Raw genomic sequence first — 23195 nt, forward strand, 5'->3', positions numbered from 1 at the left:
CGCTCAGTCATGTCCGACTCTTTGCAACTCCATGAATCGCAGCACGCCAGGCCTCCCTGTCCATCACCAACTCCTGGAGTTCACTCAGACTTACATCCATCGAGTCGGTGATGCCATCCAGCCATCTCATCCTCTGTCGCCCCCTTCTCCTCCTGCCCCCAATCCTTCCCATCATCAGAGTCTTTTCCAATGAGTCAACTCTTCGCATGAGGTGGCCAAAGTACTGGAGTTTCAGCTTTAGCATCATCATTCCTTCCAAAGAACACCCAGGGCTGATCTCCTTTAGAATGGACTGGTTGGATCTCCTTGCAGTCCAAGGGACTCTCAAGAGTCTTCTCCAACACCACAGTTCAAAAGCATCAGTTCTTTGGCGCAGAACTGAACCACAAAACCAAGAAGTCTAATGTTCTCTGCTAATAACCCTGATTACTGAAACCATCCTTTAAGACAAATCCGTACTCTCTGACAGCATGCATAAAACATGAGTTATCTTGCTGTGCTACATGGATTCTTGATGAATCCTCACAATGAATTAGGCAATCAAGAATTGTTTACCATCTGTATAAAGAACCAGTTTCTTTTGCTTTGCTTTAAAACAATCTATCTTTGGACAACCCCCCATGGGTGGAAAATATTTATGCTCCCAAACCATGAGTTTTAGGATAGAAATGTTGAGGTTCATAAGTCAATTCATAGGAACTATGAGCTCAACAGGGAATTATAGGGTTAAAATAAATCACTCTAAAAAGAACTCTAACGTAAGCTGTCTTGGTAGATGGAGACCAGATTACTTTGGGGTTTCAAATAAAAATTTTTGCTACAAAGTTGAAAAGTTTTATGTGCAATGAAGGTTTTTTTAAAGCCAACTTGCTTTCTTAACATCATCTCTTGACAGGAAAAGGAGTGTTTGTTTTGTCTGTCTTCAGACTCTCCTGAACGTTGCTCTAGAATCGTACCCAAAGAACCTGTGCCATGGGCAAGCTCAGGCTGCACAAGAGAGCTGCTTAAACATACTATGTGGTCCAGAGAATGGTCCTTTCTAGGAAGCAGACTTTCTCATGCAAAAAGGAAGAAAAACTTACCTGGGTAATCATTCTTGTCTATGTCTGAATCTCCTCTTAAAGTAAAGCCGAATCCAGAAGGGACAGCCTGGGAGGCCCATACTCCTTGCAGAATCTGGGAAGGCTTGGTGTTTAAGCCATTCTTGTTCCCGTTGTAAATGAGCACTTTGCCTCTTTGATCCTTGCCTGCAAAGGGTGCACCAATGGCAACGTCTGCAGACAGAGACACATCATTTCTCATTAAAGAAGAATGTTAGAGAATTAAGTTCAAACAGCAACAATCCAAAGGGCTTCTTCTGTTTTCCAGAAAAATGTGTAGGACTACAGCAAGAGGAAATTATCCATTGCCTTTCATCCATCCAAAAAATATTTACCAAGTGCCTACTATGTGTTGGGTACAGTGGATTCAATGGTGAACCAGACACTGATTTTTAAAAGTTTATATTCTAGTGCAGGGAATAGACAGTTTGAACAAAGAAATAATCAGGGGGGGACTTCCCTGCCCTTCCAGTGGTTAAGACTCTGTGCTTCCAGTGTATGGGGCACGGGTTCAATCCCTGTTTGGGAAACTAAGATCCCATTTGCTGTGCAGCATGGTTGAAAGCACACATACACACACAAACACACACACACACACACACACACACACACACACAAAGAATCAAGGAAAGATTGAAAAGTGACGATCTTAAAAATACTGATGTGATGGAGAGTGACTGGATTCTTATTTTAGATGAAGTGTTCAGACAAGGTGTCTGTAAGGTCGACCTAGAAACAGAAGTCTGGGGACAAGATGAAACGAACCATGTGGAATCAGAAGGAAAAGCAGTCCAAGAAGAAGGGAAGACTGTATAAAGGCCCAGGGATGCAAGGAGCTTGGCCCTCCTGAAGAGCAGCCAGAGGGTGGTCTACGTGGAAACTTCGTAAGGGATGGGGAAGAGTTGGGTCAGAGCACTGGGCTGGATGGACCAGTTGAGGAACATTTGCAGGGTACTTAAGAGTTTCTTGTTAAAAGAAATAAACATATTTTTTCACAAAGATTATATTCTTGAATGATGACATCATCCCATGATGTAGGCAAGATTCATTTCATAGTCAAGGCCTCTGAGAAACTGGGAAAGAGCCCTATTGACTGTCTCCAACTAAACTTAGCACTAAATGAAAATGACCTTCTGTGTTCAACAGGATTGTTCTAAACAATGCACCTAACTAACTGAAAATCCTATTGTGTTCAACAGGATTGTTCCAAACACTGCATCTAACTACTTAGGTTTACATGAAAGAGAGCACCAATAACACAATAACAGAACAATTCTGTGCCATGGGCATCACTGTGTGTCCTCATTTTGTCATTCGTCTGTTTATTTTTGTTCCTAAGTAAGTCTGATAAGGCTAAATAAATTGTAAATTGATTTTTACTATATAACAAGGATCATAAATCCACTTTCACTTAACAGGTAAGGATAAACTCTCAAAAAACTCAGCCTGTTGCAGAAAATAAATATATTCTCAAATGGTAGTTGGAAAGGGGTACTTTTCTCATATCCTCTGAGTCCATGAGTTGACATCTGTCCCCTGGTTTCATCCCATTTTGGCATCATTTTAAAGATACCAAAGCTCAGAGAGGCAGAACCCCTTTTAGGTCATTATGAATGTCTCTCTTAGCTCTTAAAAGTATCGTTAAAGGTTTAAGAGAAAAGACAAAAGAGAAGATAATGAAAAAGATGATTCCACCAATAATTTAGCATTATTTATTTCATGTGGTGTTCAGGAATAGGGCAGTTTTTGAAAGCAACAAATCAGTTGAAGATGAACTTGTCTTCTTTTAAAAAAAAGTTCCCTGGAACCATGAGTTTTTAATATGCCTTTATGTTTTATGGTGCTTTAAAAGTTACCATACATTGCTGAGACATGTTTTTCAAAGAAATCATAAAAGTACATGACCATGTGCCAAAGGTATTAATGAATACTTTGATTTGATGAGAATACTCCCTAAGCTCTTTTGTTGGAGCAAAACCCTGTTACTCCCTTGAATGTCAAGAAACCCATTATGCCTTGGTCCTTAATTTAAAGGTCCTGAAAATGTATGCAAAGTTTTGTGTGAGCTGTCATGTTTTACTGAGGAGAGGGTACTTAGAAGGCATTCTAAGTTTGATCCCTGGGGCAGGCTCCTTTGTCCATGGAATTTTCCAGGCCAGAATACTGGATTGGGTTGCCATCTCCCCTCCAGAGGATCTTCCTGACACAGGGATCAAACCCACATCTCTTGCATCTCCTGCATTGGCAGGTGGATTCTTTACCACTGTGCCATCTGGGAAGCCCCAACATCTATATTAGCCCAAACTAAATAAAGCTTAAATTACCTTGGAATTTTAGATAATTTATTAAAGACCAATCATAAGAACTGTTTCACATACAGCACCGTGAAATCTGTTGCTTACTTCATGTAACAGTAACATGATCTTATGGCGCATAAGTAATTCCCATGCAGTGGTGTAAATTACCATTGTATCCATCTTGGTTCAGGTCTCCTAAATGTGCCACAGCACTGCCGAATCTCCCGAAAACCTCGGTGCCTGCAAGCACCTGCGGGTCTCTGAAGACGAGGGCGCTCTCTTGCAGATACAGATAAACTTGCCCTACCTCTCTGGGGCTGCTCTCAAATTCACGTTCCATAAAGAGAGGTGCCCCAATCAGTATGTCATCCATCCTGCAGGGAACAGAGAGTGAGAACAGCACAGACATGAGCTGCTTTTGGGTAGACTTCTAATCAACGAGATGGGGACATTTCCACTGGTTTATTTCCTTTTCCAGGAGACATTTTACAGTCATCATTTTTCTTTCATTGCTTTGTTATGTCTTCAGAATAGAATGCCGTAAGAAAATAAGAGTTGCTGAATTATCACACTGAACCTTTCAAACTATGTTAAAAATGACTACTTTAAGAAAACCACAGATATTTCACTCTTTTCAGCTTCTTAGCCTATTTCCAGGAAACGTACTTACACAAGTAAAACATATCAGAAAGACGTAACTAGGTTTTTGAAAACATGGATGAGAATTTGTCCACAATTTATTTAATTGTACATTTATATTATGAAGTTTTCTTGCAGTGATAGGGTTTAAAATAAAGCCTATCCTCCTCTTTTCTTTTGGCACTTCATTTAAATAAAACAGGCCGGAGAAGGTTCTCATACTGGCTAGAAAGGCAGAAAACAAAATTTTCCTCCCAAATGTAGATTTAGGCTTTTTCTTTGTGAAAGTAGATATTATCACAGAAAACTAGGAGATAATTTTTCAGACTGATTACGTTTCAAGAAAGAAATAGCAATTGATTGCTGCTGGTGGTGGTTGTTTAGTTTCTCAGTCGTGTCTGACTCTTGTAACCCTGTGGAGTATAGCCTGGCAGGCTTCTCTGTCCATGGGATTTCCCAGGCAAGAATAGTGGAGTGGGTTGCCATTTTCCTTTTCCAGGGGATCTTCCCAGTGGGTTGCCATTTCCCTTTGCCAGGGATCGAACCTGTATCTCCTACACTGCAGGTGGATTCTTTACCAACTAAGCCACTAGGTAAAATATTTTCTTAAAAATATTCCAAATGCATTTGCTCACTGCTTCCATAGTCTGGGCCAAGAGGGAGGTAGGGATTGGGGTTGTTCCATGCCTCAGGATTTTCCTTGGAGGAAAATCTTTATTTTCTTATTTATTTATTTTTAAAATTTCTGTTATTATTATTGCCGGGATGAAGAGGTAGTTGTTAAACACCTAATTGTGTGTGCTGCAGCCTTGTAGTTCAAAGACATCTAAATCCCCTGGTTCTCTAGTGCAGAGATTGATGGGGACCATTTTCCCGTTCTCCAAAGAAGGAACAAAGCCATACAATTGGTCCCTGAGGACAGAGACATGGCAGGGGACTGGTACATTGCCTCACTGTGTTTCTCACCACCAACACTGGGGAGTTCTAGAAATGCAAAATTATTCGACCTGTCATTGTGAAAGATTAGCACATCCATGTGATCTTTGGATTCTTGGAGGATTATGACACCATTGATTTATTTTCATAGAGATACAGTTCCCTAGATATTTAAGTGTAAGTCGTCTAAAATGTTCTAAACGCCAAAAAGGAGAAAGACATTTGTTCTCAATTTATAATTGTGTTCTCATAAAGCTGAGAGACAATAACTGTCTTGGATTCAATTGGTTCAATGTGCCTTGTAGAATATTTTGCACTTAGTGTCAATATTATTTTATGTTAGCAATAATACTACTTAACTGTCACAGTATATATTATTGTTTAGGCTGGTGTTTTAAAATCTTGATTTACAACTCATTAGTGAATTGTGAAATCAATTTAATGGTCTTGACAAGCAATTTTGAAAAATGAAATAGAATAGAAAATATGAGTGAATGCATTGCACATAATAGAGTAAATAGTGTTCCATGAAACCTTTTGTTTCAGTTGTGTGTGTATTCTAGGTTGCAATGTCAAATGTATTTCTAATTATGAACCCACAGGCCAAAAAGCCACTGAAAAACTATTGCAGTAGGCCATGCATGCTATTAGCCTATTTCAAAATTTATTTTTCAAATCCTTTTTTTGAATAGACTCAATTCAAGTTTAAAGTTTAACAATATTTAGTAGTAAGGATGCTTTTCACTGAACTTCTGAAAAAGCAGTTGTATAACAGCTGGGTACTATTCTAAAAATATATAATATACATATAATATTACTTAATCTCAAAAAGAACAATGATGAAGAAATACTATTTATGATGAGGTTTTCACTAAAACCCACCTTCTCTGCTTGGGTCATGTTGGAGGTTTGGATGAGATCTAAGGTATGAAAGTAGGATATATACACTCAACTTCAGCTTATCTGAATTGTCTAATATTTGAGCATAGTTTTCTTTCAGTTTCTATGTATTTATTTGTGTCTCTTTTTTATGTCTAAAAAAGTATTATGTCCACTCTAATAATATAATGTAAGGCACAGGTTCTCATCCTTTCATGTGTTGTTAGAGACAAAACATTATAAATATTTTTTCTGAAGAGAAAAGCATAAATATACTGAGAGAGGTGGGGGATGAGGGAACCCATCAACGAGAATATTCATTATGAAGAATCTGAATTTAAGTTTTCTACAGCCAAGTAGTATTTAATATGTTGATTTAACTTTAACCCATAAAATTTTCCATTTCTTCTTCTTTCTCAACAGTTCTTAGTGTATGCTAATACCCAAGACTGATTTTCAGAATGTAGTTATTTATTAAGAGAAGGCAGGTTAGGAGGCTTTATATTAGAATTGATATCAATATAATTATTTTATGACAGGCAAAAACTAATATGGCTTATCAATTATATTACAGAAATCAATTTAATCTGCAGCTTCTTTATACTTTAATTTTCTAGATTTTCTACTTAATCACATCATAACGATTTCTCCTCTATGACAGAATCCACTTAGACTAAATCTGACCAAAACAGAGTTACTCAAAGCTGCTTCCTTTCAAATAAATTTTCTCTAAAGTGCTCTCAAGTTAACCAACTGCTAAGAATCTCTAAATTTAGTTCCTTTGAGATCTGCTGAGGCTAGAACAATCCAATGGATTAAATTGTATTTCTGTGAATTTCTGAAATAGTATAAATACTAAAAGGGTCAAAAAGCCATAAGAAAATAAAAAACAGATCTGCTTAAGTTCAAGAGGAAAATACTATCTCCCTTTGTTGTTAAGTTTGTCCAGAAATTCCTAACAGAGTTTACACAGAAAGACTTCATTGCTCTGGCTGTTTTAAGATAACTAAACTGAAATTAATTTCAGCAGCTTGTGAATATTTTCAAAACAGTCCCAGGCTTGACCCTATCAATGACCAGTCAGCATGCACACAGCTGTTTAGTCTAAATTTTTGAAGCCCACTTCTGATACCTGGGTGTTTCTTTAAATAAAGATACTGGGGAAATCCTCACCAGTTTATTAATTTGGTTACATTAGTTAATGACACCACCTTTTTTCCCCAGTGGTGGGTTTTGAAGCATTTGTAGGGACTTTGCTTTTGTTGCATAGTAGAGAGATAGGATGACGTGTTTACTAGGTGATCTCACATACACCAGTACTTAATTATCCCTCAGATGGAGAAAGGAAAGTCTGCTTCAATCCCACAGAACCTGGGTCCTAACTTCTGAACCGTGAATGATCAATTAGCTTGGTGATGTTCTTAACCCTAGTCTGAGTCACTGCACAACATTCACTTGGGTCCAGGACTTGAAAGATTTGGGAAAACTAGAGATCGGGTAAAGAATAAGAATTAAATTTCAATTCTAGTATTGAACTCTGCTAAATAATGTTCACTTATCATTCCTTAATCACTGATAAATGCTGGGAAAGCTAGAAAGGGTTTTGTGAATTTAAAAAATTGTAGGAATTATAGATTCTCTAAAATTATTTATGAGTTAAACTAATGACAGTGAAATACAGCAACCTAGTATGCCTAGTTTTAATATAATCCAACAAACTGATTTTTCTTATAGGCCATGACAATAAAAACCATTGATAACCGATTTTTTTTTAGCATCATTAAGGACAATATAAAAGTTCTTTGGGTGAAAATAACTGAAATTATGATTTTATATTTTTGTAAAGTAGAAGTCTGAATTTCTTTATAAAAATAATGGAAACTAATAAAATGCACATTTAATAAACAGATTCTCATCAAAGCCAAAACAGAGTAAAGACTTAAACAAAGGTTTAAGTGCTAGAACAGAGCCGGTGTTAAAAGGATGCTCAACAGATATATGTTGAATGAAAGAATAATAAAAAGATATTTTCCAAAAGATACAAAAGTTACCAAACTTATCTCCAATCATACGCCATCACGTAACAAATAAAGTTCATTTCTAGCTATATTGAGGTCATAGCTAATGTCTATCAATGATGTATCTAAAGTGCTTAACCCAGATCTGGGAACACAGATAAGATTTTTCAGAGCTGTGCTTCTTATGAAAATGTAAGCTCCATGAAAGCAGAGCCCTATTCTTCCTTATTCATCGCTACATTCTGAGCACCCAAGAACTATGTCTGGTATATAGTAGGTGCTCCAACAATACATGTTGGATGGGTAATCAGTTCATCTCAGTTTATTGGTTTTCTTATTTAATCATTTGTTCAATCTGTCAGGTGCTTTTAGTGGATCAGAGAGATGCTTAATAATAAGTTTCTTTGAAGTAATGACTTAAACACAACCATAATTTATCATGCTGTTTGATCCAAGTTCAATTGTAATTTTCTGCCATAATCTGAAAAAATAACATTATTATTTTACCTTCTGCATGGATGTCTCTAGTATGCAATAACAGGAGAAACTATTTATATGCAAATATTTTATGAATAAATCATGTGCTAAAAAGAGAGATGAGCAAATTCCTCAGTGGCTATGGATTTCAAATGGCCAAGGACTATTCAATTCATGAAATTAAAGATAAAACTAAGTAAAATAGTGTTTTCTTAGAAGTGCAGATGTGGCAAAGACATTAAAAAGGATGATAGAGAGTTCTTCAGTAGTTATATCCTCTTGCCCTGAACTAAAAAACAAAACAAAACAAAACAAGAGAGCCTCTATTTTGTTGAGGAAATATAGAAGGATGTATTTCATGAATAAAAAAGTATAACATCTTTAAGGATGACTATAATATTCAGTGAGTGAGGAAGTTCTTATAAACTTACCCGTCATTGTTAACATCTGATACTGCAACTGTATATCCAAAATAAGATGCCATCTGCAAAGAAAAACCATAAATAACATATTTTGTGTTCAAAAAGTCATCTCTCAATTTTCCCTGAAAGATTAGCCACATTGCAGCACATTTTTTGCATTTAAATTCATAGACCCTTAGACATGGACAGAGTCTTAGAGTCATTTAGTTTAACCCCTGACCTAACGCATAATGAATGCTCCTCACAACAGCCCAGACATCTGCTCGGACAACCTCTGGAGATGTTCAACAATCAATCCATTCAATTTTCAGATACAACTTTTAGAACACTTTTTGCTAAAACTGGTCCTTCTATAATATCTAGTCCTCAATCCTCCTGCCTAGTTCTGCAATCTTGAACATCACAGAATAAATCTAATTCCATTTCCATATGAAATCTCACATGAAAATGATTGCAGCCCACCATCTTGCTTACAGATATGTGATACTAAAGAAAAGATGACCCCTCATGAGCACACTGACAGAGGTTAAGAAGGACAGACACTCTGCTTTGGTCTCTTTGTACCACTGAAGCATAAAAAGGTTTTCATTTGTGGCTAAACCATGTCTCAGTATCAATTCAAACTGAGTTTATCATCTGTTAAGGTTTCTAAGTCATTTGTGAGTGTGACCAGTATACCTAATCTCTCCACGTTCTAGCTCTTATATTTTTGTTTTTCAACCTACGCTTTCAAGATTTATAATCTTTTCAGATTTGGCCGATAGTTTTTGCCTGCCAGGGTTTTTCATTCCCACATCTGCCGTCCAACACCTTAGCTTATGTGGCCTCTGATCACCTCCAAATCTAACCAGCCTATAGTCTACTGTAAAGTGTGCTCCATGGAAGGCAGAGATCTTGGCCTGTGTTGTTCATTCTTGTTTCTGCACTGTCTGACCAGGTGTAACTCAGGGTAGGTGCCAGATACTCTTTGCAAAAGAAATAAATAGATGAGTTAACAAGTATAACACAATAATTTAATTCTGCCACCTCTTTTCTCTATTCCAAACATATACAGTTGTTATAGGAGGTGGGGCCTTCGGGAGTAATTAGGTCATGAGGGTGGAGCCTTCATGAATGGGATGAGTGTCCATAGAAAAGGAACCCCACAGAGCTGCCTTGTCCCTTCCTCCATGTGAGGACACAGTGAGAAGTTGGCTGTGAACCAGGAAGCAGGCTCTCACCAGACAAAATCTGACTACCCTTTGATCTTAGACTTCTCAAACTCTAGAACCATGAGAAATAAATGTTTGTTGCTTTAGCCGTCCAGTCTACAGTATGTTTATGGACTAAGCCCCAGGGACCAGGTGCAAAATTCTCTTTGTTGAGGAAATGAATGCCTCCTTTGACTGTGTCATGCAGTAATTCAGTTCTTCCACATCTTTTCTTTATTCCGCACACATGTAGTGAAATTCTTATTCCTGTGTGGCACTGTAACCTCACTCAGAGGAATTTCATCATTTATGTATTAAATTCTGAGGTTCAAGATTGAAGAACTAGGTGGTATTGAGGATGAAAAGTTACAGAAAGGCTGAATTTAACAATGTTTAAGGAGTTTTTAATGATAAAAATGTAAAACAAAAAGACAACAGAGAAGTCTTGCCATATTTTCATACACCATTATCACCACTTGAAAATAGTTGTTCAAAATGTATAAATTCACCCAACTGCACAATCATCACAGCCTTATATCTCTGTATTTACCACAAGAGTCTCATGAGAGACATTGTTAAATGCTTTGTTGAAAACTGCACAGTCATGGATAGACTAAAGCCCCAATTGGGGCAGAAATGTCAAAAATGCTCTGTATTGTTAACAAAAAACTATCAAAATTGCTTGACAAATATATGATTCCAAATTTCTGTGTCTAGCTAAGAGCTGAGCATTTCAGGATCTTAAACCTGGATGCTTCTGGGATCCAGCAGGCCAAGACAGTCACTTGGCCAGATTCAAATGCGAGGCTTCTAGAAGCTCCAGAACCTGGGTTGGTGGTTAGGAGAGAAAGTTGGTGGCCTAGAGAGACTAATTCAGTTCAGAATTGCCTCCCTAACACAACAGGGCCACATTCATCCTTTAAAAAAAATGTGACAAATTTCAACAGGTCATAAGACCCAGGAAAACCCAGAGTGGAGAATGAAGTGTGACCCCAGGTCATCAGGATACCAGCAGCCTGCTTTCAGAGAATTTACCCATTGATAAGACCCTAGCCAGTGACAGTGGGTAAGGGGCAAAAATCTAGTCCTTGGGAGGAAGGGACCAGAATCAGACACTTTGTCATCTTCCATATATTTTGGGGTTGGTGAGGGTTCCATTTACTATGAGGGCAGGAGGAGAGTCCAGACCCATTGATTCCGACCAATATGTGGAACCCAGAAGAAGCTTTTGTCTTCTCAGAGGGAAGGCGGGTACCCAGAACTAATCACCAGGCAGATTACATACAGGACTGCAACATAATAGGACTGATATCAGATTTCAGCCATTAGTGGCTTTTTGGAAAATTAATTAGGGTATAGCTGTTTTACAATATTGTGTTAGTCTCTGTTGTATAATGAGGTAAATCAGCTATATGTATACATATGTCCCCTCCCTCTTGGACCACCCTCCTACTCCATGCCCCATCTTATCCATTTAGGTCCCCACAAAACTCTGCGTGCTATATAGCAGCTTCCCACTAGCTTTTAGGAAGCATATTCTGCCTTTACATCACCTAGCAGTATCTGGAATCATCATGGGCACATACTTGTTTATTAATTAACTGTTATCTCCTCAACTGCCTCCCCTGTAGTGCTGCGTTAGAGTTGGGATCTTGTCTGATACATGGTTACACTCCTACTGCTTAGAAGAGTTTCTAGAACATAGTAAGTACTAGGTAAATATTTATTTTATGAATGAATAATATGAATATTATAATAGTGCAGAGTGACATTCACTATTTGACATGAAAATATCTTTACCTGTTCACCAGTGAAATTCTGAATAAAGGTCATATCTGTAGAGTTAATGATTGAAACCTGAAATCAGAGAAATTAGATAGGTTATTTCATTTGGCATAGAACTAGAGAACTTTTTTAAATGTATAACTTAAATCATTTATAAATGTTTGTGGAAAGTCATAAATGGTTAGCTCTATATGTTAAAAAAAAAAAAGTAAGCCTATAGAATGATCTTAAAAAAAAATCAATTGAACTTTTAATTTATGGTTTCTGGAATCCTTTCTGACAGAATGCACAGTCACTAATTGGATGTAAAAAAATGATATTTGAATTCAAGAATGCTGAGAGCAACTAATTTGATGGTCAGTTAATCTAATCAAAAATTTAGTCTAAATTTCATTTCTGTACATATGCTATTATGGGACATTGATGATTATGGCTTCTTGCAAAAAAAAAAAAAAAAAGAAATTTGAAAGTGTTATACATATAGCAAAAATATTCCTTTTCAATTCTATCCAGCCAGCCTAAAATCTATAGTTATTACAGGCTGACCAGACTTTTAAAAAGTATTTTAAATGCTTTTCTTTTCATAAGATCTACTTATGTTCTTTTCCTATTTTTATGGCAACTAGTGTAATGGGTGTGAATAGTAGCTCTCCAAAATTCATATCTTTCCAGAACTTCAGAAGATGAGCTTATGGGTCTTGGTAGATGAAATAAGTAAAGTTAAGGATCTTGAAATGAAATCATAGTGGATTTAGGGTGGGCCCTGTGTCCAATGGCAACCCACTCCAGTACTCTCGCCTGGAAAATCCCATGGACGGAGGAGCCTGGTGAGCTGCAGTCCATGGGGTCACTGAGAGTCGGACACAACTGAGCGACTTCACTTTCACTTTTCACTTTCATGCATTGGAGAAGGAAATGGCAACCCACTCCAGTGTCTTGCCTGGAGAATCCCAGGGACTGGGGAGCCTGGTGGGCTGCCGTCTATGGGGTCGCACAGAGTCGGACATGACTGAAGCGACTTAGCAGCTGTGTCCAATGACAGGTGTCCTTATAAAAAGAGGAGAGGACACACAGACATAGATGAAGGAAGATCACAAGGAGACCAGGGCAGAGATGGGGGTGAAGCTGCCACACGCCAAGGGAAGGCAGAGCCACTTGAAGCTGGAAGAGGCAGGAAGAGTCCTCTCCCTTGTGTGTGGGAGGGAGCATGACCTTGCCATCACACCTTGATTTCAGATTTCCAACCTCCTAAATTAAAAGACGCTTACTCCTTGGAAGAAAAGTTATGAGCAATCTAGATAGCATATTCAAAAGCAGAGAGATTACTCTGCCGACTAAGGTCCGTCTAGTTAAGGCTATGGTTTTTCCAGTAGTCATGTATGGATGTGAGAGTTGGACTGTGAAGAAGGCTAAGCGCCAAAGAATTGATGCTTTTGAACTGTGGTGTTGGAGAAGACTCTTGAGAGTCCCTTGGACTGTGAGGAGATCCAACCAGTCCATTCTGAAGGAGATCAACCCTGGGTTTTCTTTGGAAGGAATGATGCTAAAGCTGAAACTCCAGTACTTTGGCCATCTCATGCGAAGAGTTGACTCATTGGAAAAGACTTTGATGCTGGGAGGGATTGGGGGCAGGAGGCGAAGGGGATGACTGAGGATGAGATGGCTGGATGGCATCACTGACTCGATGGATGCGAGTCTGAGTGAACTCCGGGAGATGGTGATGGACAGGGAGGCCTGGCGTGCTGTGATTCATGGGGTCACAAAGAGTTGGACACGACTGAGCGACCAAACCGAACTGGGAGAGAACAAATTTATGTTGTTATCAGCCACCCAATTTGGGGTCATTTCTTATTACAGCCCTTGAAAACTAATACACTAGTGACATAACAATCAACCTTATTGTGTTTACTGTGTGAGGCATATTAAAATGATGCTTATGTCAACAATGGGATCCTCTGCAATTACTCCCAAATTATGCACGAGGACAGGGCTAACTTCACGGGTATGTGACCTCTGCAGTCAGGCAGGGCCCTACACTCAGATGAGCCCTATCCTTTGGATAGCTCAGCTGTCACTGTCCTGAAATCCTTAAGAATTTCAGACAAGGGGCCAGGCATTTTCACTTCACACTGGGTCCCACAGATGATGGAATTGATCCTATACATGGGTCAGAAAAGAATCTAGCCTCCCTTTTCATAAGCAAACAAGTGTGGATCTTTAAGGGCAGTTTGAAAGATTTCAAAGATTTAAATCTTTAACATGATTTTTAAAAAATGATTCTTTGCACATATGCAAAATATCCTATAACACATTCTTAGTACTCACATATCCAAAATTCTGTGCGCCTCTTGGAACTCCAGCAACCAATTCTGTGATGAAAAGTCATTTAGAAGGTAAATTACACAGTCTACTTTAAAGCTATTCAACAAATCAGCTAAAGCTGGTACTTTTTAAATAAGTAATTATCAGGGATCACGTGGACAGCCGTAAGTTTGAAGTTACAGTTTCGCATTGGATTTTGCCTTTGCTACAGAAAAAGAAAACAGGACTCAAAGTAGTACTTTGAGAATCACCTGTCTCCACCAGAGCCTCCATGCGTTTCAGCCTCTAGGACATAACCCTGCCTTCTCAGATCTGTGTGTGATTTGTCAATTAAACCTCTCACTCTAGTTTCTCCAGCTTTCACTGTCTTCTGAACTAGTCTCCTGTGCTAGTGCACAAAATAACATCTCCTGTCCCACTAAGGGACAGTGTTCAAGCAATTTCAGTTACCTAAGGAAAAACCACATATAATAAATGATTGAGCCTGGCCACCCTGGAACAGAATTCTAGGGCATCCTCATAGCCAAGAGTATGCAAAGAAGGAAGCTTTGATAATAGAGATAGAAGCAGCAACTCTGGTGGAAAGGGGACCAAATGTTCCAATGCACAATGATATGGCTCTAGATTCTGAAAGCAATGGTTTTAGTCCTTGGGTCTTCCTAAAACCCAGGATCAATCCTTGAACCTAACTTTTTCCAGTCACCTGCAAAAGACAGGAGTTGGAACTCATTGATTATCAAAGATCTTTCCAGTTCTCAGTTCTGTAAATCTAAACTATCCTTTGATTCATTTGGGGTTAAAATGTTAGTTTAATTTAAAGGAAGGGAGCCTGGAAAAAAAAGTCCCCTTCCATTCAAATTTCCCTTTCCTCAAACCTGCTCCTAAATGTATAGCACAAATTCTAGCATTAATTCTACCCCATATACTAAACTCCAGCAGAGTTGGGCATTCATGCTCTTGGAGTGTTAATAATCAGAGAAGATTCATTTGGGTTTAGATGCTGGACTTTTAAGTAGTATCAGTAAATTCAGTCATTCAATCAACATTGACAAGCAATCATAGGCTACAGCAGGGAATGAAGACAAAATACTCTCATAAAGTTTATACTTGAGCTGAAAGAGGCAGTTAATTTGAAAAGGAGAGTCCATTAATGTCGTGTTGGAAGGGGATGAGTGTAGAGTAGAAGAACTAAGCAGGTAAAATGGTACTGGGGATGTTCAAATTGGGAGGAAGAAGGAATTATGATTTACCTGGTGGCTGGGGAGGTCTTGGCAAGAAGATGACAGGTTAGTGAAAACTGAAGAAAGTGAGGGAGTAAATATTATGGAGATCTGTGAGATATACGTTCTAATCAGAAGGAACATCACGTGCAAAGGTCCTGAGGTAGACGTGTGTCTGGAGAATTCAAAGAACAGCAAGGAGGGCAGGATGGCTGGGGTGAGGAGTAAAGGGTAAGGAGATGAGGCTAAAGTAAATGGGCTCTCATGAACAGAGTCTCTTAGGTCATTGTGAAGACTCAGGATTTACACTGAATGAATTGGGGAATCATTCAGCCAAGAAGTAACACAATGTGACTTCTGTTCCTAAAGGACCAGTTGCCTACTGGATCTAGACTACAGGAGGGCAAAGATGAGAGCAGGGAGACCAGTTAGGAAGCTACTGCAAACGTGCTGATGGAGACCTGAGAGTGGTAGCTGTGGAGGAAGTAAGAGTCAGATTCTGGCTGTCTTTTGAGTTTAGTTAGCAGAATTGGCTCATGGATTGGATAAGGGTAGGGAGTGGGGGAAAGAGCACAATCCAAGGCTGACTTGCAAGGTATTCTGCCTGAGCAGCTTGGCAGATGGCATTGTCACTTACTGAGATGGAGCTGATGGAAGGGAGAGCACGTGTAAATGGAATGATCAGGAGTTCAGGTATAAGCACTTTAAGTTTGCAAAAGCCATTCAAATAGCGATGTTGAGTTTTGCATAGAGACTCTAGGTCTTACACTACATTCCAGCTTCACGGGTACAAGTATAGATACATGTATGGATATTTACTATGGGCACCTAAAGACACCATGGTCAGAGAAGATGGAGTTGACTTATTTCAGGATCGGACTTGTCAAATAATAAAAATGAAGGGGTATTATGCCATCTGAGATACATGGCAACCACTGCTTCTCACATCCCATAAACATTCAGAATTTCGTTAAAAAAACAGAAATGTATTGTGAAGTAATTTTTCTTCAATAAAAAATAAATAAGTTTGGGGAAAAAAATAGAAATCAACCATCATACTAGCAACTTTGGAGCTTGCAGCCTGATATGGCTACAATGCTATAAGATTATTCAAATGTAATATTGATTAAAAGTTTCAGAATCATTTAAAAATCACATTCCTAAAAGAGCTTTTTCAGATCACTCTACTTTTCCCGTGTTTTATAGATGGCTTGAATTCAACCATGTCTCTCACCTTGCTGAGAGTCCCCAGTAAATTCCCCAGCAGCAACTGAATATCCTGTTTTAAAGAAAAGAGACAAGAGAATCAGATGTTTGATGCCTTTACAAATAATCCATAATCTAGAAACATGAAAGAACTATCATAGCACTACTTGGTGCAGAAATCCTGACAAATACTGTAATATAAAAGTCTAGAATTCTATAAAGAGGAAAACTAATCAAGCCAAGATGTACACATGTACACTAAATCTTAGAAGTATAATAGATCTGCGCCTTCTGAGTGTGGCTACATGATTGGATTTTTGAGGTCCCTTTTAGAAGCAGGAATGCTCCTTTGCCCATCTTTACATGGGAATTGTGGTGTTTGCATTTCAAGAGCTGCTGATTCATCATAATCAGATATCATTACTCTAAAAGGCTAACTCTTACGCTCAGGTTTTGCTATTTCTGATCACCAACACGGCCTACTTCTTATACCTTTGCTGACCTAAGAAAAATGCACAATGTGAGAGTTGCAAATTAAGTTTTATTGGGGGCAAAATGAGGACTATAGCTCAGGAGACAGCATTTCAGATAGCTCTAAGCAACTGCTCCAGAGAGCTAGGAAGGAAGGTAAGTATATATGTGATTTTGGTGAAGGGGGAGTATATGCATTCAAGCACATAATTTTTCACTGAAAGTTTCTGCTAGTCAAAAGGAGCAGTCATCACCATGAAGGAATTTCATGCTTTTCTAGATATGAGGAGATACAGGAACTGGGGCTCATAAAATCATCTCCTGAGAATATCTAATTATCTGAAGACTTGTTCTGCCAGTTTTCCCAGAGTATAGAGTGCCTCATTTCTGCTCTCCACCCTGAACTCCTTTCAGGGGGGTGTTGAAGGTCAGCAACTGCAGCAGCACATGGTTTAAGCCTTGCAGAGGTAGATGACAAGTGCCCATAGCAGGTGTCAATTTGTACTCGAACCTTCGATGATAATTCCCCACGAATTTTACTTGGCTCTAAAATGAGGTAAGGTGATAAAAGAACTACACTTTTTTAAAGTTCATTAAGGAATCAAAATGCCAATACAATACCAAAGAGACAATAGTGATGAAATGGCATTGTGTGGCTGCACATTTTGAGAACATTTCAGCAACTGGAAAGTTTTTTGTTCTTTCTAGAAACTGGAAAAGACTAGCATCATTTTGTCCAGGCAGCACAGGGCATCCTCACTGATACACAATATCTACAATTGGCAAAATATTTTATGTGCAATAGACTGTCAGGGAGCCTATAAAATAGCTATCAAACTATGTCGATTATATATAACAGCTGAATCAGAAGACAAGAAAGTTAAGAGTCCACGTCAAGCTATTAAGTAAATTTCCGTAAGGTGCCATATATTATCAGATAAGTGAGGGATAAAATTTGCCTCAACATTTCATATACTTTTCTTTTGAGAAATCACAAATATCTCAAGCAATGCATCTCACCAAGGTAACTGTCATCGTAGGAAGCTGGAGCCACTTCTGTCTGCTTTTCTCCAGCCAATTTCCTTAGGATATCCTTGAATGAGTAGTTTGCAATGATATCTGCAATACTGGCTGTGATCACCTGACCTGTGGTCAAACAGATTAATAGGTTAACTGAATGAATGCGTGAGTCAGGCCCTCCCCATGCAGACACAAGGCATTTGAACAACATTCATGCTCTTGAAAATGATCATGAGGTTGCTTTGCATTTTTGACAGTGAATTTCCCTGCCTTGACTAGAATTGCAAGGTAAAGTCACTAACAGTTGCTTAGAGCTTTCCACGCTGACAGAAGAACCAAAGATGAACTATATAATTTTTTTTATATAACATGTTTTTTCTGTTTTCTTCTTGGAGTATAATTGCTTTCAATGTTGTGTTAGTTTCTGCTGTACAATGAAGTGAATCAGCTATGTGCATACAAATATCCCCTCCCCTCTAGGACCTCCTTCCCACCCCACCCCCGCCATCCCACCCCTCTAGGTCATCACAGCACTGAGCTGAGCTTCTTGTGCTACCCAGCAGCTTCCCACTAGCTATCTGTTTTACACATGGCAGTGTATGTATGTCAATCCTAATCTCCTGATTCGTTTCACCTCCCCCTTCTTTCTATCAAAATATAGTTGATTTACAATACTATGTTAGTTACAGGCATGCAGCATAGTGATTCAATATTTCAGAGATCAGTACAAGATAATGGGTGTAATTCCCTGTGCTATCCAGTATATCCTTGCTACTTATTTTTTTTCACATATAGTAGTCTGCATCTGTTAATCCTGTACCCTTTAATTGTATCTGTTTTCTCCTGCCTTTACATACTCCTTCCACATCCAAATAATAAACATATCTAAGAGTGAAGACACCTGTAGGCAAAATTTACTTGACTTAATTTTTATTCTCGACTATTCTGGCTATAGGAAACACCCTCTAGCTTTGAGATCATCTAGCCAAAATATATCTTGTTACAGATGGGGAAACTATGACCTAAAGTAGGGGTCTCTGAGCCCGAGGTAAGAGGCAGGATATCAAGTGAAGCTTTATCTGTATTGATAGCTGCTCTCCATAGCTCACATTACCAGCTGAGCTCTGCCTCCCGTCAGATCAGTGGCGGCATCAGATTCTCATAAGAGTGTGAACTCTATTGTACTTGAATCATCCTGAAACCATCCCCCACCCCCAGTCTGTGGAAAAATTATCTTCTATGAAACCGGTCCTTGGCGTAAAAAATGTTGGGGACCTCTGGAAAGAGTTTGAATACATTCCCTAAGGTCATGGGGTTTTGCTGTTGGAATATTCTGCATTACAAACAAGGTCCTTTTTGGGCTTCTAGTAATAATTTTTGTGTTCTCTCAGAGTACAGATGTATTAGCTCTAAATCACTTACTAAGTTAATAGATTGTAAAACATATCAACTTAAGCTAAAGGAAGAAATTACATAATCTCTAAGTCATTCACACTTTATGCTAAAATATATGCACAAAACATAAAAGTAAGACAATGGAAAGCAGCGAGGCCCAGTAAATGCAGAGTTTTAGCAAAAAGAGAATCCATGGCTGCCAACATTGATATGATAAGAACACTGGCTAATCTCCCCAAATAAAGTCACTATCAGAAGTCTTGAAACATGATTGTATTGAGATAGACATGAATCAAAAGGACGGCAAGCAATGTTCCACTAAAACTTTTATGCATTCCCATATGTATTATGGACATCTAAGGAAAAAGTGTGATCTCATGTTCTTTGGGAGAAAACTGGAGGACTGCTTTCAAGAGACTAACACTGAATATTAAATTTAAAGCCAAATTATTTCTTGGGAATTCACCCATTCCCACAGTTTTTCTGTTTGAAGTTCCAAAAGAATAAAACTGTTAAACCAGGCCATAACTATCTCCAAGTGGCCGTGACTGAAATGACTGCTCTTATATTAAGATGATTGTATTTACACATGCGTTTCTGAACAATGTCTGTACAATGTGCCAATTTTCTGTGGGTAAAAGTTGAATACCCTCTCCCTCTTTCCATGAACACACTGTCTTTGCTTATTTCCTTTAGTTGCTTCTATAGATATAATCTTAGGACTGAGTAAAAATTTAAAGTATCTGTCTCAGACAAATCCCTCTGCCCTTGATAGGGCTGATTTTCAGTCTATCATTGGTATAATACCCTTTTTTCAACGTAAAGAAAGAATTATGTGAAATTAATCAAGTGATTTAGAACAAAATCTTTTGAAACACACACGTTTTATTCAACCACTACACAAACTATATTACTTTCCAGTTTACAAAACAATGTTTAAAGGCTTCAAAGGTTAATTCTTTGATGTTCATATCTGTATACTTACGAATTAAGCTAAACAGTACAGTAATTTCATGTAAAATTTTACCATAAATCGATCTCACCTGTATCTTTCACATTGGCCTTTTAAACACGATCAGGTGTCTTCCATTAAAAACAAAAACCACTTCACTCAACTATTCATCTCTCTCATATTCTACTCTATCTTTATGCTAAACTTGACAGCCAAATTGTCTGTATTCTCTGTAATCTCTCTTTAGGCATCCCATTCACATTCCATTCACATTCCTGGCTTTAGTTATCACCAGTATGCTAGTTATTATTTCAGCCTAGATATCGTCTCTGAGTTTACGCTCACATATCTAAATACTTATATGAAAAGTCCTGGACATCTCAGACATGTTCATATTCAACATAACCAAAAGCAAACTCATCATCTGCCTTCCCCAGGCCCCTCCCACCCCATCGTCTTTCGTCTTCCAGTGTTCTCCATCTCAGGGACTAGGATTCACCTACACCTATTCAGTTACAAAAGACCGAAACATATTCGTGGGACTTTTCTGGTGGTCCAGTGGTTAGGACTTGGTGCTTTCACTGCAGAGCACAGGTTGTATTTCATCTGTCAGCCAGCATTCAGAGGACAGGACACCCCTGCATGGGACCACCCCAGAGAAGCCTTCTATGCTCTCACAGCCCTGTCTTGACATACCTTTCCTTGCTAGTATCATGCCTGGAGTTTCTCAAGCATTAGGCTGGCCAAAAAGTTCCAGCTGGTAACCTCTGCCAGTTCCTACTCATTACTGTATCCTCAGCATCCAGCACAAAGTCTGGCATGGCCTCAATATGCATTTATTGAATAAAGGAATGTAGTTGTCACAGTATCGTAAAGTATCATTTATATCACAGAGTATCAACGCAAACTGAAATGATGCTTCCTTCACTGAAGAAACTAACAATTTGGAGATAAAATTAACATAATAAAAAGTCAGCACTTGATGTTACTTCTGTTTCATCTCCTTGTTAGAAACAACCGAGGGGATTTCTTCTCTGCTAACAGGACATACCTTGCCAGTAAAAACTTCCAGGGCCTCCAACTATAAGGTCTCCATTCTACAAAACAGAAACAGCAATAACAATTGAAAAACTGAGATTTTTTTTTTAAGCAAGTCATTTTATTTTAATTTTTTTACTTTACAATACTGTATTGGTTTTGCCATACATTGACATGAATCCGCCACAGGTGTACATGAGTTCCCAATCCTGAACCCCCCTCCCACCTCCCTCCCCATATCGTCTCTCTGGGTCATCCCAGTGCACCAGCCCCAAGCATCCTGTATCCTGTATCGAACCTAGACTGGCGATTCGTTTCTTACATGATAGTATACATGTTTCAATGCCATTCTCTCAAATCATCTCACCCTCTCCCTCTCCCACAGAGTCCAAAAGTCTGTTCTATACATCTGTGTCTCTTTTGCTGTCTCGCATACAGGGTTATCATTACCATCTTTCTAAATTCCATATATATGTGTTAGTATACTGTATTGGTGTTTGGGTGAGAAATCACTGTTCATAAGCATTGCCCAAAAAATTTGCATACATAAAGTAATTTTTAAAAGAGGCCCTTATATCTGAGTCATGCAAGTCATTTTCTTTCCTTTTATAGCTTTGTTATTTATGTGTTATCACATTAAATAATTTTAATTAGATTCAATTAGGTAAGTAAAATTTTCTCCCCTGAGAATATATATATTCAGGCTTTTGGCACTGCCTCAGATAAGCAAAGGGCTTTCCTGGTGCCTCAGATGGTAAAAAATCTTCCTGCAATGTGGAAGACCTGGGTACAATTCCTGGGTTGGAAAGATCCCGTGGGGAAGGAAATGACAACCCACTCCAATATTCTTGCCTGGAGAATTCCACGGACAGAGGAGTCTGGCAGGCTACAGTCCATGGGGTTACAAAAGAGTCAGATACCACTGAAGCAACTAACACTTTCAGGTAAGCAAAAGATCTACATGTTTCATGATGCACAGTTCTGCAGACATGGTCTTTCGAGACTATAGCAATGAAAAGAAAATTTGGTTCCTGTTTATTTCAAGGTCACAGTTATGCCTATCTTTTCCTACACATCTGCAAACCCATCCTTTCCCAAGAGAGACTGTGAAAACTCCAGATAAAAATTTTCTGTTTTCCTTATCACCCCACCTTCCATATCCTGCATCCTTAACTTTCAGTGAGGAAAAACACACAAGACAAAGAAAGTAAGATTTTAGATGTTGAGATTTAGATGTTTATATGTCAAAACCATGGCATCTTTGCTTCCTATATTCTTACTAGATATCTCTGTTTTTAATTTTGTGAAAGGATATGTGAATTTCAACAGTAATGTGAAATCTAATCATCCAATTACAGCTGAGATAAAAATTATAGATTCTTGTGATCTTTTTAGAAACATATTTCTTTACTAAGTTTTTGCGATTTTCATTTAAAAAGACTGTTGTTTTTCAACCTGTGTATTTTTCTATTAACAGATTATCACATGCAGAGATTTTTACAAACAAAAAAATTTAAATTGCCAAAACAGGTTAGGTATATACCTAAATGTTCTCTTGATGGTGGCAGTTATTAGGGGGTAGATAGAAATGGGAATGAGAGGCAGGGGGTAAAAAAAAAATCAAACAGGTAAAATAAATTTTAGAAGCTATAAGACCAAAAGAATTTACCTTATAAAAATCCAGACTAAATCCTGCTTGGCAGTAACCCTGGCCTTCAGGATCAGCATTGCCTGGAATGATCAAAAGATACAAATATATAATGCTATCATTGCCAAGATATACTTTTAATAATTAAATTTTAATATATTTTATATTTTTAATAACACA

The 23195-nt window shown here is 38.3% G+C and overlaps 1 protein-coding gene across 1 annotated transcript in view; it reads right to left on the minus strand.

Moving 5' to 3' along the window:
- The window catches only part of ITGA8 (integrin subunit alpha 8), a 194498-nt gene that overhangs the window by 133341 nt on the left and 37962 nt on the right, over positions 1-23195 (minus strand). Inside the window, exons 5-13 of the mRNA XM_052651025.1 lie at positions 23037-23098; positions 21381-21426; positions 17983-18108; positions 16520-16564; positions 14069-14112; positions 11759-11815; positions 8778-8830; positions 3566-3771; positions 1083-1274 (exon numbers count right to left, since the gene is read on the minus strand). Of these exons, the coding sequence (XP_052506985.1) occupies positions 1083-1274; positions 3566-3771; positions 8778-8830; positions 11759-11815; positions 14069-14112; positions 16520-16564; positions 17983-18108; positions 21381-21426; positions 23037-23098 (831 nt within the window). The remainder of the gene's footprint in view (positions 1-1082; positions 1275-3565; positions 3772-8777; positions 8831-11758; positions 11816-14068; positions 14113-16519; positions 16565-17982; positions 18109-21380; positions 21427-23036; positions 23099-23195) is intronic.

This window comes from Budorcas taxicolor, chromosome 13, assembly GCF_023091745.1.
Source record: "Budorcas taxicolor isolate Tak-1 chromosome 13, Takin1.1, whole genome shotgun sequence".
NCBI lineage: Eukaryota > Metazoa > Chordata > Mammalia > Artiodactyla > Bovidae > Budorcas > Budorcas taxicolor.